Below are 20,755 nucleotides of genomic sequence, written 5' to 3'. Positions count from 1 at the left end.
GAAAATTGCAAGAAGTGGTGAAAAATTGAAGGCAAATCCCTCTGTGATTTTTTTTTTTTGTGTGTGTGTGGTAAAAAACCCCTTAGGCGAAGTGTTTTAAAGCCAGCAGTGCTGATAATGAGAGTTAATAACTGTGCAGATATTGGCTTTTTTGCTACGTATGACTTTTTTAAGAAGGTATTTAAACTGATCCAGGCAGTTGCTGTGGATGCCTGTGTGTGTTTAATGAACAGCTGGCTCTTTTGAAGTGGGAATTTTAATACTTTCAGTTCCATGAAACTGGAGTCGGAGCAGGCGGATGATTGTACAAGAGAGGGAGTGCATTTTCTCATGCGAATTCAGGAGCAGGGAGGGAGGGAGAGGAAAGCATCGTAATATTGCGTGTGTTTCTGTTTCAGTGGATCAGATCTTTCCTCTGTCTGCATCCAAGCTATTTGGTTGTGATCAGATGATCAGAGCTCAAGGAAGCGATTGGAGAGCGAGCTGGCTGCAGCTGCACTCTAGGCTGTTTTCAGGGACAAGGAGCCACTGTTTTTCAAACATAGCATAAACATAGAAGTTATTTTGTAGGCTTCAGGATGCAGATATGGGTTGTGCTGCCAGCATTGTTCTGCTCCAAGCCTTTCGTTCTGTGGTACAGAGGAACTGTCCACATATCTGCAGGCGCCGGCGACGAGAGGAGTTGTCACATGAAATTCTGCCGCTGGACAGTGATGATGAAATGAGCAGACCCAGGACTCTCATCATAATGGTATGGTACACTTTAACCAAGAGAGAGGTGACAGAATTATTATTGCAGATGTGATGTGATTATTTTTTTCCTTTGAATATATATTTGCAGAGAGAGAGCGTTGACAGGCAGTTTGTCACTTGGGTTAGTTTGCTGCTGGATTTGCTGTATCTATAATGCTGCTTTATAGTTTAAGCTGTAAGCTGTACATAGGCTCTGTGTAAAGTAAATGTTCTTTTATTTAATTGTCAGTGGGTTTTGTTTGTGAGATAAGCAGCACTGGAGCCAGTAGCATGGTTATGCTTTATTTCAGACTTGGAATTCCAAACAGCAGACAGCTTAGGAAATGTTTGCTAAGTCTGTTCATCATAAAAACAAAAAGAAACACAAAAGCCAAACAAAACAAAAAAAACCCCAATCTTTACTTGCACCCAGGATGCAGTTGGAATTCATATGAAGTTATATGCAAATAAACTCCCATATATCTTTGCTTCAGACAGTTTGCAGCAGCACAATGTTTGCTGGATCACTGCTTCCTGGGTTACTGAGTTGCCTCTGTTCTTTAATGAAGGAGGGCTTGAAAGGCCGGCTGTCTCTGAGCATCATTTTCTTCCTGAATTAAATTTTTATTTTGTCATGGGAATATAATAAGCATTATAGGTTTATTAGAAATAATCAGAGTTGTTCCTGATTATAAATCACTGTTTCAGAATGAGGAATACACTTACTGCCTAGTTACTGCTCTTCCTTGCCAAATACACATATGGTGAGCATTTCCAGAACCCTGGAGTGGTTTGCATCTGAGGTGGCAATAATTTGTTACTCTGTGGCTATCGCTTGATAAAAATACTACCAAGACACTGAAAATAATATTTTTGTCAGTTTTTCAGGACACTCATTTCTATCATTTAAGTGGTAGAGATTTGATGAAGTTCAAAGTGCACTCCCATGGTACTCTGATCCCACACAGGGCTGTAACTTAGTGGTAAGGGTAACATTAGAGAATTTAATAGCTGTCCTGAGCAGCTGTTTTGAGCAGAGCATTGCTGCCCACGGAGAGGTGTGTGGTGCAGCCATGGCAACGATAGTAGCAAGGACGCAATCTCAGCAGTGCTTTATGTATCAGCTGAGGGTATTCTCCAGTGCAGGGAGGAGTTGCATGGTTATGAGGAGGAAGGAAGTTGATTTCATCGTTGTCAGTCTGATGTTAAAGCTTCCTTTTCTCTAAAAGTGTCTATGTCTATAAAACAAACTTTTTTTTCACTTAATGGTGAAATAAATGACCTCAACAGCATTTAAATGAACAAATGGGTCCTTTCTGGTAGTAATTTCAAGCATGATGAAGTGAGAAATGTCTGGAAGCACATCCGAGTATGGATCATCTGTGTAACTTGCTTCAGTCCGTGGAAGAAAAGGGTAGTCTTGGGTGTTGTGGCAGCAAACACTGTACCAGCCCTGCCAAGCCCAGAAATACTCAGCAGCAGCTTGAGTTGTGTTCCTTTGTGTGGTAAGTGCTGTGAGATCAGGGCTCCAAGAGCCAAGGTCTCTGGGCTCTCAGGGAGGTGAGGCTTTGCCCTGCAGTGTGGAGGGAGCTGTGGGAGGGGAGACACTCTGGTCAGGGTGATGTGTTACCTGATGCTGGATGTGGGCTCTGGGATTCCCTCAAACTCATTCCCCAGCTGTGCTAACAGGGGCTTAGGTTTTCTCTGTCAGTGGTTGATGCATTGGTGCTTGTCCTGCCAGAAGGCTGCCCTTCCCCAGGAGATTTGTGGGACCATTTTCTCCCTCTCATTCCCTTTGAGAAGAGGAGGAGGTCTCAAAAATCAACATTTGCCCAGCAGCTTTCTTCCCAAGTGCCTGCTTTCACCTACCCCTGTCCTCAGGCTGGGGTAGGTGCAGGCAGGCACTTGGGAAGAAAGCTGCTGGGCAAAGGTTGACTTTAGACACATCTTTCTCTTCAGGATATGTATTGTCATTAAGCTTTTGTTTTGAAGCAGTTAATTATGTAAATATCTAAATGAATTTGCCATTCATTAAACCTTGCAGTTAGGCTTAGGAGTGATGTGGAGACCTGGCAAACTGAGAAAAAAGTGCTGCTTCAGAGCACTTTGTGGCAGAATGGATGGTCCTGTTTCCATCTGAATTCATGTTACTTGAAAGAGCAGCATGGTAAAGAGAGCTGGAGGCTACTGGGCCTTAATACAACACGTTATGGTCACAACAAATTAGTTTTTCCCTTGGGTCTGTTGTAGATCATTGAGGATTATGTCTGGATAATAGAGTGGAGGCAGCTATGTAGATGAGCAGAAGAGTGTTTGGTTCCCAGTGCCATTATGCACATTGTGCAGATGCCAGGAGCTAAACTGATCCAAATGAGATTCCCAAGTGCTCAGTCTGAGGGCAGTGAGTAACTGGAGTGCCACAGAAGGGAGGTGAGGAAATCTCAAATGCAGAATACCAGAGGTACACTGATGGGCCTGGGTGTGATCATTTGGCTCCTGCCAGCTGAAGATCTGGCACTCTGTCTCTGCCTGCCTTCAGATGAAATGGTCTTACCTCTGTAGCTTGTGTGCCACTGCCTCTATGAGCCTTTGGTAATGATTTCAGGAGACAATCTATGCCTTCTGATTTAACAGCTTTTTGAAGTCACCAGGCTCTGTGATCTGTTCTTGCAAGTTTACCTGTCCTGTGTGTAGCAAAAGTAACATTTTGGTGTTGCCTTGATACAGAAAGCAACCCTGAATCAGAGAGAACAGCATTCTACCCTAAAATACTTCAAGTGAATAAACAGCTCTAGGGGTGTGCCCCATTTTCCTTTGTTAGTCACTGAAGAAGATGATCCTGGTAGGATATTCTTCTAGGAATTGTTTTTGCCAGTGGCACTCTAAACAGGAGATTCTGTGGGTGCACTCTATGAGAAAAGAAAGGAAGAAGTCCCAATCAGAGCCTCCAGCTATTGCTTAATGGCTGCCTAGTAATCACTGTGTGAAGCCTTTAGGCATCACAGCAGGCGTTTCTAACATTCTGGTCCTTGCAGAATGTGAGGATTGATGTCTTTATTCAGAGAAATTTTTTTTCTTCTGTTTATTAGTTTAAAAATCTGATTTTACCCTTAGGCAAACAGATAAATCATTAGATCATTAGTTTTAGATCTTGACTGGATCCACAGAGCTGGGAGAGATGTTGGAAAGAAAAAACTGTAAATTCTCTGTCAATTACTATGGTGTGTCATCTTCTCTTGGATGAAATCCTGGAATGTGCCAGAGACATGGAAAATAAGTGTCCAAACAACCTCTAATATGGTGTACAAGTTCAATCGGTTTGTTCAGTGACAGTGATTTAATTGACCCTTTTTTTCTGTACCTTTAAGAGCATGTCTGCAAGAATTGGCTTTCAAAATAAGACTGAGATGATGAGGTTTGAGGTACTAGAAACCTTTCTAGAGTGAATGCAAATGGCTGTGCATGCTGTTTCCACAACAAAAAGGAGAAGAGGAAGATGCCTGAAGGAAGAAAATGAAGTACATGAGTTATGCAGAGCTGTTTGGTGTTTTAAGGGGGCCACTAACATTCAAGATAATGGTTTGCATTTGGAACTTGTGACTTGAAGTTGAGCTTTATCTAGTAGGTCATTCTTTGGGTTTATTCATGCAATTATTACAAACTGTGCCAGCTGAGGTTTGTGTGATAAGAGCAAAGTGTATTTGAGGATATGATCCTACTTTCCCCCACCCCCAGCTCTCTTGCCATTGGTAATAAGCTACGTAAAAATGTAAAAATTATTTTGCATTTTGAATAAAATAGTGTAACTTGAGCTGACTTGTTAGCTTGAACACAGAAATATCCACTTCATTAATGCTGCCCAAGCTGCTTCTCAGGTCACTTAGATTGTAAATGAATTTTTACTCTTCTAAAAGCTGTAGACAGAACAGAAACATGGTTTTGAGAATTTTCCGTCATCTAGTATTGAAGTTTACCTGCAGAACTGTGTTCCTTAAGTTTTGTTGTACAGTCTGTGTTCATTTTCTACTTTCAGTTGAAATAATTTTGTGCACTTGTCTCATTTGTATGCATTTCTCTCCCGAAGGCCTGTACAATAGAAGTGCTATCAATGGGTGGCAACTCTAGGAATTGCAGGATCTCTGACTCATAACTTACTGGTTTTGAGTGTGGGAATGTGTCTGTGTATACTCAAATGGTGGGGAATTACAGTGCCTTTTGGAGGCTCAACCCTGGGAACAGAATGGTGTTCTTGCAATGTCTTGGAGGAGGGATTGTCTTTGCAAAGCAGGATTTGCAAAGTGAAAAAAAAATACTCAAAATTTTCATGACTTCTTAGCTCAAGTCAGTAGCTTCAATGTGTAATACACTTTTAAGCAACAATAAGCATATGGAGCTTTATTTGACCTTAACTTCCACTTCAGCACTTGACCTCAGCAGGAACAGAAACAGGCCCATGTTTGAATAAATGAATAACATTAGAGTGTAAAGAGGAGAAGTAGTAAGTGATGCACAAAATGCAGTTCTGCTTCAGAGTCATTCTGGCCACTGTTGTTGTTACCATTGCAGCTTCTCTGTGTGCTGTGCCCAGTGCCCCTCAGAGCTGTGAGTGACTGCAGTGGCTGCCAGCCCTTCCTCCCCTGGCACCAGGGACAGTGTCCCTTGCTGCTCCTCAGCAGCATGTTGGGTTTGTTTTGGTGTTTACCCATTCAGACAGCAGCTGAGGCTCTGGGTAGAGTTTCTTATTTACAGAGGGGGAAAAATGTGGATCAGTTTTCAATCTTCAGTGTTGCAGTGCCATGTAGTGTATGCATATGGTTCAAAAAAATCTGGTGTTAAAAGTGGCCTTTTACCACTGAGCAAATCTTCTCCATCTGACTTTGGTACTCTGAGCGATGTTTTATATTGCTTTCACTTCTTATTAGTGTTGCAGCAATGTGTATGGTATGACAGTGTGTGAAATGTAATTATTGTGAATGTGTTAACCAAATTTTTTATGACAGCTTATGAAGAGTGTGGGCTCAAAGCAATAATGTGATGAAAACATTCCCCTATATATGAGGAATTTATTCTCTCTTTTTCTAGGGAAAAAGAGAGAAGCAAACTATTTATTTTTAAGCAATGCCTACCTGAAAGAGTAGGATATAAATTAAAGAGGCACAGAAAGTCTGTAAGTCTCAGTCCTTGGGAGTGCTTTGGGAAGGTGATTTATGCATTACACAAAAATCCCAATTTAGGATGTGTGTTCAAAATACTGCTTGGGAGAGAAGAAAATTGACCAATAGAAAGGCAGGGGAACTTGATTAAAGCCAAGAATACAAAGAAAGAAACAAACCTGCCCAAGAAAAGCAGGAAAAAGACAAGTCAGGTTTTTCAAGCTCTAGGCAGAGTGCTGAGGCACAGGCACATATACAGAGCTGTGCACACACATGCTTGGTTTGTCACAGTTTTGTCAATGATGCTCTGCAGTTCACTTGGCTCCCGTTCTCATGGGCTTTAGCAAATGGAAGCTTTCTGTATTTCCCTTCATCATTTTGCTCTGTGGATTGTCACGCAGAGGAAAGTAGGGGAGTTAAGAAGATCCCAGTGATCTGTGTAGTCTGGGATTTTGGGACAGTGGCAGTGTGGTGGCAGCAGGGACAGTGGCAGTGTGGTGGCAGCAGCCCTCACATCTGCCTGTGTGCTCGCTGTCCCTGGCCCAGGCTCTGGCAGCCTGGGTCTCTCTGGCTGAATTAGGGCAGTTGCAGCTGCTTCCAGGAGAGCACAAAGGAACAGTATATTAAGCTCATGCTTTCAGAAAGTGATATTAGTGCCAGCCCTCAGCCCTTGCCTCTCCCTGGCCTTAACTCACTGCTGGCTGCAGCCCTGAGAGCCGGGCTGGGCTTTCTTTTTCCTTCTGTTGTCAATACAGAATCCTCAGTGTAGCACTGAACTGGATTTAAATGCATATGGCTGAGTCCAGAGTCCATTTCAGGCCTTTGGCCACAAATATGGGATATTGATTTAGCTTGGAAGCAGTTGTGCCCTGTAAAAGGTGTGCTGAGTGCAGGAGGGAGCCATAAAGACACCAGGGCCCTCAGAGAGCCCTGGCCAGCCAAAAGTACTGCCAAAGGAAAAGCTGCTGGCAGGGAGGGCTGTCGAGGCAAAGACAGTGTGTGAGAGGGGAAGAGTTAAGTGATGAGAGAGAAGCCAAGAGGGAAATGTCTTCTCATCTGGGATTAAATAGGCACACTGCTGTTAAACTTTGGTCAGATACTTGATTTTGGAGGGCTACCCACCATTGCTGTGTTGATAAATCATATTCTAATGCTGCTTTTTGCCTCCCACCTTGTTTTCTTCAAAAGCCTTGGTTTTACTTCAGAGTGAGTCTGTCTCTTCCTCATTGATATTAAATTCTTCTCCCTTGCCCTTCTTCCATCTCCCCCAAGTGTAAAATCATCTTCTGCTTTGACTTCACCATAAATATGCTCCATTCCCCTCCCCTGCCTGGATTGGAAATCTGCATGGAGTGCAGCAGAACTGTTCCTGATATTTCTCACGCCCATGAAATTTCTTCTTCACAGCACCAATCTTAATACACTTGTTCTAAACCTAGTTTAGATTAACCAGAATGCCACCTTAGCTCATTTCAGACAAAAGCATTATGTAAAGTTTCACTGCTCTTGAGAGACAGAGCTATATCTCTGAACCTTTATCTCCATGCTTCATACTCTTGTATCCATCAGAACTGTTTGGTTTTGGTGTATATGGAGGGTCTCTGTTGCTCTGTAACCTCTGGGCAGCAAAGCAAGGTTGTGTGGTAACAGGAGTCACTTCTCTTCATAGCAGCTGCTCAACCCTTCCACCATCAGCTGTCAGAAAGCTGAATGGATGAGTAGATGCTGTGAATGCACCTGCAACATAAAATTAAGTGTGGTCAACTGTGTGCTGCACAACCTGGTGTGGGTAGCTTTGTTCTTGGTTTTTTCTGTGTATCTCAGGGGGGATTCCCACCTGATTTCAAAAAACCTCTCAAGAGATTCTGACTTGTAGATTACATTTCCTGAGCCATACAGGGTTTTGATGAAAGGCAGCAGTACTTCATGACTGTCAGCTGCCTGCTGTCATTGTGGGGTGAGTACAGACCAGCTCCAGCTTGCACCATCTCCTGTAGTGCAAGGGGAACTGGACAAACACAGGCAAATGGTTTTGATGTTCCCTTGACCAAAAAAAGGTTTGTAAAGGCAAAACATAGGATTTAATTTCTAGGTTTACACAGCATTTCAGCCTGTTTGAGGATGTCAGCTAGTACTGACAGCTCTACTTTTGTGAGTAAAACAAAAATTAAATTACCTGCTGGAGTACTCAACTGAACTCTTGTTCCCTGCAGTAATTTTGTTCAGGAATGTAGGAGCAGGTTTGTTATCTTCAGAGCGTTTGGAGTGAAGGAAAATGAACTGTCAAGGAAATATGGAAACCATTCCTGGTTGTTCAGCTTTAAATCACTTCCTTGAATAATTAATGCTTCCAGCTTGAATTAGTGATTGGAGTGAGGAATACCACAATAGTGAAAGGGTTAGGATTCAGCATCAAAAAGCAAGTCACATGAATACTTCAGGATGTTTTGGGTGGCAAGGGTTTGACATCATCTCAAGGCACTATTCCAAGTCCAGTCCAGCTGAAGCTGGCTCAGACCATGGGCCATGATCTCCTGTGCCAAGGTGTGGTAGCTGTACATGTGTGCACACATTTACAGTCAGACAGAAACTGATTACTTCATTTTTCTGGGGCTGAATTGTTTCTCTTATTTTAAACTCTGTAATTAAATATATTCTATAAAAATGTACTTTCATTATCCTCTTAATATAGTGCCTCTTCAGAACAAAATGTTATTTTCTGTCCAAACAGAAAGAAACGATGTGCAATATCTTACTTTACAATTGCTGTCTGTTAACAATTATTGCCAATTTGTGGTTAGCTTAAAAAAGAATAGATTCTCTGTGTGTGGTTTTCGATGAAAAATAGCCATTGTGATGTTTGTTGGACTTTCTGCCTCAGGGATCACTGAGTACAGTGTATGGAGCCAGTTGAATTGAATACTTCGAGTCTTTGGTGTTTGTTTTTCCTCACTTCTCATCTGTCAACTGCTGTGCTCATTTTCTTTTCATTAGTATTGATACTTGCATGCAGATGAGTCAGCCAGATTCAGTTCTCAGTTAAATGTGTGCAAATCCAGCAGAATAAGGTTTTGACTTACAGCAGTAAACCAGATCAGAAGTTTAATTCTGTGCTGCTTGCATGTTTCTCTCTCCAAAAAAAGAAATCATGAAGTTAGAGTGGAAAATGTGTGTGGCCTGGCTGGATCAGTCAGTGGTTGGCTCTGAAATGGGGATGCTGGGAGTTGAACATCATGCCACCAATCACTCCTCACTTTCTTTGGCATTTCAAGTAAGGGTTTGGTGTTATTACCTTGATGTTTTCCACAGGTTGTGACTTCTGTGCTAAAATTAGCTTGTGCAGAGTATAAGCCTTAGCAGTAAAGAGATTAATTACTGAAATGTGGATTCCTGGAACCAGATGCTCCCCCATCGTCTGAGATGTTTCTGCCATTAGTAAATTATGTGCAAACATTCATTGCAGCCATCACTATAGGAGATCTGATCTTAATGAGATTACAGGGAAGTTCTTGAGAGAAACTGCTCTTGGAATTGGGCCTACTCTTTCTCATTTTTGGATCCTTCTCTTTTATGGCTTGAAGTTAAAGAATAAAAACTGCTCACACAGCTGATCTTTCTTTTCAGTGCCTTAGCCCTTTGCCTGTCTTTATTCTCCCTTGAGCTTGAGGAGAGCTTTTCTCACCTCCCTAGAGCTCCCCAGAAAATGCATCCAGCTGCTTGTTTGGTCTCTCCACCTGGGAGGTGGTGCTTGAGCCTGACTTTGCTCATCCCTGCTGTGACTCTGGTTGGCTTTTGCAGTGCTCCGGTTCCTCCAGCTATTGTCCACTGTCAGCTCTTTGGTTTTAAAGAAGGGCACAGCCCTTGAGGTACAGTGATCTAAGCAGTTACCTAATATTTTGTTTGTTGCCAAGAATGTCCAGTTCCTTTGTCCTTTCAACCTTGCAGCTGGCTCTCCTTTTATCTTTAATTGGGCTGTTAGGAAAGAAACCAAGTCCTTTATTTGCTGTCTGCTCCCAGGTGTTGGACATGTGCTCCCTAGGACATCCTCCAGATGGATGTGAGCATCACATGTGTCAAAGGCAAAGGGAAAGCAATCCTAACCTTGAATCTGGTGCACCCAGCAGGAAACATTCTCTGTTGCTTTGCACTTTCCAGTTTTTCAGTTACACAATGTATTTAGCAGTTCATGATGCAGCTGATTCTTCGTGATGATCATTTGCCCCTTGCAGCACCTGATTTTATTTGTGGTGACAGTGCAGCAAAGGTGTCACTTGGGGAGGGACTCGTGACTGCAGTGTTTGTGCATCTGTCACCTGCTTTTGTTCAGAAACCCTCTGACCAAGCAGCTCTGACAGACAGCATGCTCATTCCTCAAACTAATCTGCAAATGCAGAATGTTTTAGCAGAATGCATGGAAGTATACAGAATACTCATAAACACAGTTTGAGCTAAAGAACTATTTGGAAATAATAGAAATGTTTACTAACATGTGCTCAATTCTGCTTTTTATATAAAATATTAAAGTGAATCCAAGCCTGGAATTAAACCAATATGTTTTAGCCTGTCCTCTCTGAATCTAAATGAAACTGTAAGTGTCAGTGAATAAAATGTAATTCTGAAACATTTCACTGTATTAAAAAAGCCAGTTCTTGAAGAATGCACCAAAGCAGACCTGCCCAGATGAAATGTTTGAGATGAGCTGACATAAAAGTTTGTACCAGTTCCCACTGAGAAGTTTCTTTACACAGTATTTTTAAGCTGCCAAAAGCTTTTGTACGTGCTAAGTGGTTGCCAATTTTTCCTTTTTAAAAGAACTCAAAGGCAATTTTAAGTTACATGAGCCTGAAGAAAAAATCTGAATTGGTGGCTAAACATTGTGTTTTGTAAAATTGATTCAGAAGACAACTGTATTTCTTGGAAATATTTTCAAAAAAGGTTTTGTTCCTACAGTCAGGACGTGTCTGCAGTGTTTCAGGCAGAACAAGGAGCTGAGTGAGGAGGAACTGCAGCAAACTCTGCTTTATTTCCCATCCACATCCTTTTCTGGCACTTGTTTATGCCTGGCTGTAGTGTGTATTTGTAGGAAATCAGAAGTTAACCTTTTAGTTTCTGATTTTCTGACCAATTCTTTTGTTTCCAGCTCAAGTGGCGCTTAATAGAAACAAGAGTCATGATGCTCAAGCAATTTCCCAGTCAAAGGGAATTTTTTGGACTTTCCAGAATTTCCATATTAAAAACCCCCCAGAATTTCCAAATTAAAAAAAGACTTTTTGGTACAGAGTCAGTTGTCAGTGGCCAGTTGAGGGTTGATATCAGGCCAGAGTGAAGGTGCAAACAATTGTGTCTGTGTGTTGGATACAAAGAGCACGATATGGGAGGGGGGAGAAACACAAAGGGAGGAATACTGGCTTATCCTATTGGAGAAAATCATCCAGAAAGGGTGAAGGAAGAGGAATCACTATGATTCAGCTCTCTGCCTTGCAGGGGCTGGGACCTGGAAGCTTAGAGCAGCTTTACTGTGTTAAAAACGACATCATTTTGGAACTGTTTTCCAGTTCACTGAGAGATTGCAAATAAATTTTGTTTTTTGGTCTATCCTTGGATAAAAGAGTTCTATAGAAACTTCTTGAGAGGCCTTTAATACCTCACAGAATTCAGACAGACTTACAGGAACTGGAATATTACAGAGAAGGGTGAGGAGAATCTGCAAAATTAGTCCATGAGTACGTTTGTACATAAGGAGTGGACTTGGACTGGCCGGAGAAATAACTGTCAGGGGATTGATGAAAGTCATACAAATCAAGAGTGGTCAGACACATGCAAACTTTGCTTGCAGTTTCTTCTCAGAAAAGTGAGAGAAGATGGACTAGGGATCATCAAATTAAACTTATGGGGGACATGTTTTGGGGAAGAAATGTACAGAATTAACATTAAAACTGAATTTCCTTGCCATGAAGTGTGTAGGCTTGAAGAATGCAAAAATTTGTGGGAAAAAAGTCTTTGAGAACTAGTAAATATGCTGGTGCTGTGTCAGGCTGGGAATCTGCATGAGTGCAGATTGAAAGGGTATCCAGGAGCAATTCTGTCCCAGTGACCACGTTCTGTACTTCTACCTAAACACCTGCAGACACAGGTGCAGAAATGTGGTTTACATCCTAACCATGCTTACAAAAACTGAAATTTGGAGTGGGATAAATGAAGGAGTACAATTTGATGGATTACATTATATCTCTCTTTTTGGTCAAGGTTGGGTTACATGTAATTTTAATGACTTTACATGGGGCACTTCACTCAGGGGCACTAAGCACTGCCACTTGGTATTCCCCTTATGGTTTTTGCCTTCTTATTTTGGTAATACTGAAGATTGCATATTTTTTTTATGTCTCAATTAGGATAAGCAGTTTTTAATTAAGAAATTAAATGCAAAGGTCTGGAAAGGTGAAACAATTCTCTGAGTTTACAGAAAGTTGTGTCAGAGTGAGAAATACCGTATCAGATGTTGGCACAATTTGATGATGTTTTATTTTCTGTGTTCCAGGAGAACAAAAAGAGAAGGGCAATGTCAAAGGACACAAATTGTCTTTCTCTCTTTTCCACACACCAGATTTAATTAATGTAAATATGACTTGCAGAGTTTTATGCTTCACACCTTTTTTTTCTGAAATGAGAAAATAATCATGCTTATTTGCTTTTGAAATTTGTGTGCTTTTTGTCTCTTCCAAAATGCCGTTATTAACTTTCAGTTATAGGATCCAGATGATGAATTATTTCATGCAGTTGTTTTCTCAATTGCTTAAGATACCCACAGGCACTAGAATAGGGTATACAGGATTTGTGACATTGATTGTAAGTTACAAATATATTATAACAAACACAATAATGATTGTAGAATCAGCTTGCACATATATAGAGGAGTGTTTTAGTGTTAAAAAAAATAAAAGAAAAGGAGAGGATTCTAGGATATTTTATATCAATATTATAGCATTGTAGATGTTGATTGTGACCTTGAGTAAATGAGTTGCCTAGCCTCCTTTTGCTTCAGTTATTCCAGCTGGAAAACTGGGTGAGAATGTGGATTTTCTTTATAAACCAGATGTGTTGATCTGAGGTTTCTCTTAGTAAAGAAAAAGAAAAAATCATTTTGCAGCGTAGCATAGACCTGAATAAAAAGGATTAAAATTACATTCAGAAAAGCAAGCAACAGGAGCCAAAAAGTCACAGCTGCATTTCTGTGTCTGGAGATAGTATAGAGTCAGATCATTAAGTTATTTAATCACCTTTCAGGTCCCTTCATCACTATGTGTGTTGCTATCAAGGGCTGATTCCAGTCCAAGTAGATGGGGTAATGTTTGTTTGATTGATGGAAAATTTCCCAATGGATAAAGCTAAAGCAGAAATTAAAGTAATTGCATATTTTGCTTTTGTACACATCAGCAGGGCAACATTTGTAATGTGAAGTTTATTCTTGCTGTCTGCTTGCTGGTGTAAGAAGCAGCAGAGTAGGTGCAGCCCAGTTTGTGCCCAGGCTGTGCTCAGCTGTGCTCTCATGGGGCTGCAGCGCCCTGGGGAGCCTGGCACTGGCACAGGGCACCAGCTGGCAGCACCATGGCACAGGACCAGTGCCCTGCTCCCTGTGCTCCCTGGGGCTCTGTGCCCACAGGGCTGATGGGGCAGGAGAGGAACGGCAGCAAACACGAGAGCTGGGGTGGTGGTGTCTGTAAATGAGACCATCATTAGGTTCTCCAGGGCCCTTTTCATTTTCATTCAGCTGTGTGGCAGAAGAATGCATTATATTTGTGCCAGATGCAGGTGGGATTCCAGCTTGGGAAGCTGCTGGAATGATGCTGCTGTCCCATCAGTGTTCCTGTGGGGTGAGCTGGCAGAAATGTTGTGGGGCAGGTTGTGAGCAGGATGGGGTGTGCAGGGGAAGCAGCATTCTCAGGCTGTGGGACAGGGAGGGACTGCCTCTGCTCAGCCAAGCCTGCTTCCCTGAGAGGAGGACAGCAGGATGTTCTTCAGGAGCTATAAATTCAGCAAAGGGAGGTAGCAAGTGGCTTCTGGGGTGTGGAAGTTTGCAGCCAGCCCGTGTTGAGGTTGAGATGGTGAATGACTATCTGCTGCTGTGTGGGTGATCGGGCTGGGAGCTGCCAAAGTGCTCTCCCAAGGCCTTCTGCTCACCCCATCAGGGACCCCTTTGGCCCTGGGTGATTCTCTGGCAAGGCCCAGACAACCTGTGCATGGCTCCTGTCACCACCAGCTGAGCTGCAGGGGCAGTTTCAGCCTTGCATCCAGGGCAGAGAGAGACAGCAGCCTCTGCCAAGGTGGTGTGTGTGAGTGCACTGGTGATAGCTGGGGCACAAAGGGAAGGTGAAGGCACAGAGGGAGGAATTGCTGAGATCAGCACCCTGATCTGCCTGGGAAGAACAGAGATGGATTGACACAGGCAGAGGCTCTGACATCAGGGAGTGCTCTCTGGATGATCTGTTAGCAGAGCTCTGACAGATAGAAGGGCTGCTTTTCATGGATATTTATGCAGGGGCACTGTTCCCCTGGCTTGGAGAGCTCACCTTGTGTGCTGATGTCATTTTAACTGTGATGGATTCCCAGCCCTTTGCCTGGTCAGAGTGAGCTGTATGGATGTGTGGGCAAAATGCTGCTCTAAAGGCTTTGTGGAGTGTTTGCATGCAAGGCTTGATGTATCAGCTTAAGCTGTTAAACCACGGGTAGAGTCATATTTCTTAAAAAAAAAGTTATTCAATTTCAGTTGATTCAATACCAGAATGGCTTTGCAAAAGGTTGCTGTAGATGTAGTTTTTCTAACTCAGTTGTTTTTATCTTTCTGTTTACATTGTTTTGGTTTCATATTTTTCCTTTTTTTTTTTTAAAAGGACGTGTTTATATGTGTATGGATCAATAGTGAGCATTTAATTCCAAAATACAACCTCTTGTTTGATTTGGGAGTTTTTTGATGGGGGAGGAGGAGAGGAGAGACTGTTTAGTCTCTGACAAAGGGGTTGGGATGGAGGTCACTGGTGCTTTCTGTGGTCTTTGTTAGGTGCTAGTAAAAAGCAGCTGTCTGTCCCTTCCCCCCAGTGCAGTGATCTGCTCCACCTGTCCAGCATGAAGCTTTTTGCAGGGCAGTTTTTGGGGGCAGTCACACACCACTGCAGAGCCTGGACCATGCAGGTAAGGTGAACGTGGTGCCCAGTCCCTGTCACCTCAGCTTTAGTCTCACAGTCCCATTAGGAGGTTTTTGACAGTCATATCTGAAAAAAACACATCCAGTGTGGGGCCACTCAGTGCAATCAATGTCCTAGAGAGCATTTTGACCACAGAAGGACAGTGTGTAATATCTGATCCTACTGGCTTTGCCCAAACCCAAACTGGCTTCTGGCAGCATTGCCCTGTTCAGGGTGTCACAGACTGTGGTGGGGACTTGCTTGGGATTAACACTGTACTCATGAAAAGCAGCATCAGCCTGTGTACCTGCACTGCCTGGTGCTGTGGTATATTAACTGGGTAAATCTCCTCATTGTTGGCCTCAGAAGCTGAGTACACCAGCTAGGTCTCCAAGTTTTGAATAAAATTACATGAAAATATTAAAATTTAAAAAGAAAAATATATAGAGCTCTTTGTGACCCTCTCCAGGAGCCATGATTTTCTTCTTCTCCCCAGTACCTGAACTATTAGCTGCCTGTTCCCCATGTGCCAACCTGTAACGTGGTCACAGAGTGCAGGATTGTTTCTGGTCCTACCCTAGGGGCTGGGTGTTGGGCAGGGCTGACATCCTCTGGTTTTTCTTGTGAGTTTATTGTAGTGGTTCTTCCAGGAACTCTGAAGGGCTAGAAGTGCCACAAGCCATTCAAGGGAGGTAGGGAGGTTCTTACCTCCACTCTGCCAAGCTGTGAAACATCAGGTGTGTCAGAAGATCCCTCTGTCCTGGTCTGGGCTGCACAGAATTCCTCAATGGCAGTGTCACTGCCATTTTTTATGGTTTATAAATGAAACAAGTTTTTTTTATTAAAAGGTTGTGTTTCATTTCAGAATTTAACCTTAGCATAGGCATATTATGCAGTTGATGCAGCTTGTTCAAGCAAAAGGAGCTTTCTGACTTGTTAATTAAACTTTTTCTCCAATCTGTTAAACAAAAGGCCTGAGTCAGGATTATACAATTATTCATCTATACACTGGCATAAGTCAAGATTGTGTTTTTGACTTGCACTCTGTTCAGGTCAGCATTGCTCCCAGACAGAAGTCCTGAGCTGAAGGGAAGCATTCATTCCCTGAAATTTGCAATGAATTTGATGTTTGCTTGAGATTTTTTCTTTTCTTCTCTAAATCTGGGTGGAAAAAATGTCACTGTGAGAAACAAAAGTATCAGTCCTTGACCCTGCTTGGTTGGAGTTACTAGACTGTATTACTTTGGAAGGACAGTTTGGTGAATTATTTGCTACGCAGCAAATATTCAGCCTGTTTTGGGGTGTCTTTTGTGTTAGTTGAAGGTACACACTTTAGGAACTGAAATTTTGTATCTTGCTATGGCTCCTAGAAAAGCACTGTTGAAATGCATTTTCCAATGATCACATGATGTACTGTAGCAGTGAATTTGTTTTGTTCAATGCTATTTTTTTATGTTGTTGTATATCACAATTCAAACCAAAGCAAATGAAGCATGAAAATTAATAGATCTAAAAGGGGAATAAGAAACTCTAGAAGAAATGGAGGAAAAGGGAATTAAAGTTACTATAGAACTTGTGACCCCCACTGAAAAATTAAACACTAATGGTTTAGTGTTTAATGCAGCAAAAGGAATGCATAGTTTTTTCCTTAACTGGAGCAGAGATTTCAAATATCCTTATTCTTCCCATCTGGATATTTATACATTTCTGAAAACTGCTGGGAGCACATGAACATGTCCCACAAAGCAGAGCAGAAGGCAATTAAACACTTAATAGAGTACTTTAGGTAATGGATTGTTTTTTAAAGGGCTTCAGCATCCTTATTTTGACTCTATGACTTGGGTACAGCAGTTCACAAATGTGAACCAAGGCTTGTGGCTTTCCTGGGGCCAAATACCTTGTGGTATGGATAGTACTTCTCACCTTATACATTGTGGTTCTGAGTTTAAAAGCAGTACAGGAGCTTTATTCATATTAACATAACTTAACCAATTCTATAATAATCTTAAATTATCTGGCATCTTTAACTGAAGAGGTAGAGAAGTGTTGAGGAAGAGTTAGGAAATCTTTTACAGTCACACTGATGCTAATGTTTGCTTTGTACTTTGCTACAAGACAAAGCATTATTAGATATTTGAATGGTTTTGTTATTGCCCATTACAAGAGAGATTTGCATCCAAAATAGGTCTAAGAAAGTGGAGTCTTTATTTGCAGTTGTTTACTATTATTTTGGTTCATATCTCTGTGTGAATGCTGTAGCTTATTTGTTATTTCAGTGCTTCAACTTTTTAATGCCTTGGTGTTGAGAAAATACAGTGATTTTAGTATTGTTCCTGAAAACCTATCTGCCAGAGATATGGCAATAAATGAGGATTAATAATAATATTAGGAATGAAAATCTTTTGGACAAAAGACACTCAGTGGAGTAAACTGGATGAAGACCAGCTGGAAGCTTGAACCTAAGTTCATCTTTTGTATTATTTTGGAGTAATTCAAGTTCATTAAAGTTTCAGGAAGTGCTGGTGACCCTTATCTCAGTGGGAAGGGCACCCTGGACAGGCTCCTCTGTGCTGGGGGAGGCAGGAAGCTGAGGAGTGCCTTGCCAGGGAAAGGAAGGATGGACTCTGCTTGTTCTGTGTGACAGCTCAGTTAAGGACTGGATAAGCAAAGGAGCCTCAGAGGAGCTGATACCTGCCCAAAGTGAAGGCAGCAGAGCTGATGATTCCAGCATTAAATTTAACTTCTGGAAGGAGCTCTGGTCTTGGCAGCTGCAGTCCCTGTGTTATGTGAGAGGCACCAGGGACTCCAGCAGAGATAGTGTGGTAGTTTGAGAGAAAACAAGGGTGATTCCAGCTTGGTTAATGCTCTGCTTCTATATTGGTAGCTACTTGAAATGTCTGCATACCTTGGCAAAGGGTTTCTGTTGTCTTTTTTGTTTCCTGGGGCCAGACAGATGCCTTTCACCACTAAGTAGGAGTGCAGAGAAATCTGTTTTAGGGCATCACACAGCAGGCTGGTAGCACTCAGCTTAAAGGAGGTGATCTTCTCAAAGGCAAAGCTGAATGACAAAGATTATGCTGAGATGGGTACCACCATGTTTTAACTTTGGAAGAGAAAAGCAAGTGATCAGACGGATGTGGTTTTGTGGTGTTCGGGTCAGCCGTGCTGGGCTCAGTGTCTCTGCTCTCCCAGAATGGAAACCTAGCATATGGAACAGTCCTTGGAACTCCTGCAGAGGTTTGTTACTTTGGATCAAATGTTACTAACCTTGAGAAATATGTCAAAGAGGTCCTAGATTTTGTAGAACTCACAATTACTTGTTGGAAAGGAAAAAAAAATGGTGCTCAGGATAAAATTGCAGATCTCAAAGAGAGTAATTAATTCATTCAAACAAGTTGTGAGAATGATGCTTATTGTCCAATTGGCAAAAAATACAGAATGAGAAAGCAGAGAAACTATCCCTTTGTCCTAGCTATGCACACAGATACTCAATAAGAAAAAAAACCTAATGCATGTCTCATGAGAGCTGTGTGCATAGGGGAGTGCAGCATTGGTGTGCAGCAGGATGAATCCTCAGCTGGAACAAAGAAGAAAAAGGTCTGTGTGTGTGCCTGCACATGTGTGGGCACTGAGGGAGTTTGTTCAGTTTTAAAAGACCTTTGTGCCCTGCCAGCCTTCAGACAGCTGAGCACTGGGTGAGTCTCCTACCTTAATTAAGATTTTTTGACTGGCCATGTCTCTGCTCCTGTTGCCAGTGCAGGTCTGAGGCACTGAGTGAGGGTTTCTGCATTGCCAAGGTGCTGCTAGGATTGCCCCTGTATGGGGCAGTGGGCAAGGGGAGCTGCTGGCATTTCCCAAGTGTGGGGCATTTGGGGAGCAGGCTCAGTCTGGCAGCTTTACTTCTCCTGAGGTGGGAGCAGGGTGTGAAGCAAGAAAGTTCTTAGCTGGCAGGTTACAAGCACGTCTAAAACCTGCTTTTTACAAGCAAAAAATGTATTTTGGACATCAGCATATGAATTTCTCTGTTTTCTCCTTTTTTAACTGTCTGCAAATTTAGGAATTTGCAGAGTTCTTCCTCTTATTGGTGTTTCATGATATTTTGAAAGGGGAACTGCTACCTTGGTCCAAAAGCAGCAATGGCCCTGGCAGCACAAACCTGTCACTGCCTGCTCTGTGGGCCAAGTTGGCTGCTGAGGGGCTCTCTAGGAGATGGCTGTGCTGTGAATGCCTTTTTTATCTTGCAGTCACACACACACACATGAAGTAAAAGTGCAGCTGTTTTGGCTTTCGAATCGGGGAGGGTGGTGAGGAGAAAGGATGTGATGGTGTTTGAGACAAAGATAGATGGTGACTTGCAGGGCTTTTTCTACAACTTCCTATTTCGATTTGCATTAGAGGTGGGGACTGGGTGCATTTATGGTTTAATGAGACGCTCTTGCCTTAATAGCAGATTGTTGTTCACAGGAAGAAATGAGTTATTGCTGGTCTTCTTCTTCTTTCTGTTCAGTTACTGTGGATACAGCATGTAACTTTTAGACCTACTTCTGCCTTGAACAGCATGTGCAGCTTCCAGTTGTTGTGCTGAAGCTGCTGAAGGAAGGAGGTTGTAGGAGCACAGTTTTTAAACAGATATTTGTTGGCTGCTTAATTCCTACGGACGCAATGAGCTTTCGGGGGAGATTCAGAAGGGAGGCCAGTGAACTGCGGAGGAAGAGAAGGACCACTAGGAGAGTGAACCAAGGAGAAATTCAAAGATTAAGCTGTGTGAGTATGCACCCTTCTTGCACCTCTTCTGAGAAAGGGCTAAGAAATTGCAGGTCACTCTTAGGACTACGCTTTGGAAAGAGTAGGATTTATTGCTTGTTGTTTATGTAGGAGGCACCAAGCCTCATTCAGTCTGTGGTTAGGGACTGAGCACTGGAGAGTGAGACTGAAGCACAGCGAGCTCAGGAGTTTACAGAACTCAGGCACATTAGGGAGACTTTTATAACCTCACATTGCTGGTCAGAAGCATTCAGAGAGCAGCAGTGTTTGAAAGTCTCTCTGGCACCTATAGCAAGTGCCTGGAACTTCCATGAAAATTCATAGTGCAGCTTCTGGAGTGGAAAGTTCCTCTGTGCTATTTCAGAGTTTGTGATCTGTGATGGGCACCTCTCAAGGCCAGGAAGGGGAGGAAGACAGTGCAGGGAGCCATTGGAGAAAGCTCCAGAACCATTGGTAGATAGCTAGGATGAGGTTCTATCCCGTGGGCTGCACAGCAGCTTTGCCACTGATGGCTTTGGGGCAGGACTGAGCCTCCTGAAGCTGCTCTGTGGGGCATGGGGAGGCTCACATTAACTGCGCTGTGCCTCAGCTTTCCTGGCTGAAATTGAAACTGCAAGCAGCAAGAGGCAAAATGCTTAGAGCCTGCTGTTGGAGAGTCTTAGGCAAGTACTGGTTTTCAGTGTATTCTCTTCAAAGTCTGCTTTAGCTCCTAAAACATTTAATGGCTTCTCCAAGAAGAGACACTGAATCCTTTTCCTCAAGGCAAGGGGTGTTTGGTTTTCTTCCATAGTTTTGTTCATCCAATTACTCTGTTTGCATGTGCATGCAGAGGGCTCTTTTGAGGTTTTTCAGCATGTTCTGTGTAACAGAATCAGTGATAATACAACCAAGAAGAGTATTCTCATTTTCTTTTTTAAATAGGAAGGA

The 20,755-nt window shown here is 42.5% G+C and overlaps 1 protein-coding gene across 4 annotated transcripts in view; it reads left to right on the top strand.

The window, feature by feature from the left end:
• Nucleotides 1–586: 586 nt before the first annotated feature.
• The window catches only part of DOCK10 (dedicator of cytokinesis 10), a 117,675-nt gene continuing 97,506 nt past the window's right edge, over nucleotides 587–20,755 (top strand). For all 4 annotated transcript variants that reach the window (XM_054282412.1, XM_054282415.1, XM_054282414.1 and 1 more), the window contains exon 1: nucleotides 587–751. In XM_054282412.1, coding sequence (XP_054138387.1) covers nucleotides 587–751 — 165 coding nt within the window. The remainder of the gene's footprint in view (nucleotides 752–20,755) is intronic.

The sequence above is a fragment of the Melozone crissalis genome, unplaced genomic scaffold (genome assembly GCF_028551555.1).
Source record: "Melozone crissalis strain CALT ecotype California unplaced genomic scaffold, PUWL_Pcris_2 ptg000034l_1, whole genome shotgun sequence".
In the NCBI taxonomy this organism is placed as follows: Eukaryota; Metazoa; Chordata; class Aves; order Passeriformes; family Passerellidae; genus Melozone; species Melozone crissalis.
The sequence above is the reverse complement of the archived record's forward strand: the minus strand, read 5'-3'. Positions and strand labels throughout refer to the sequence as shown.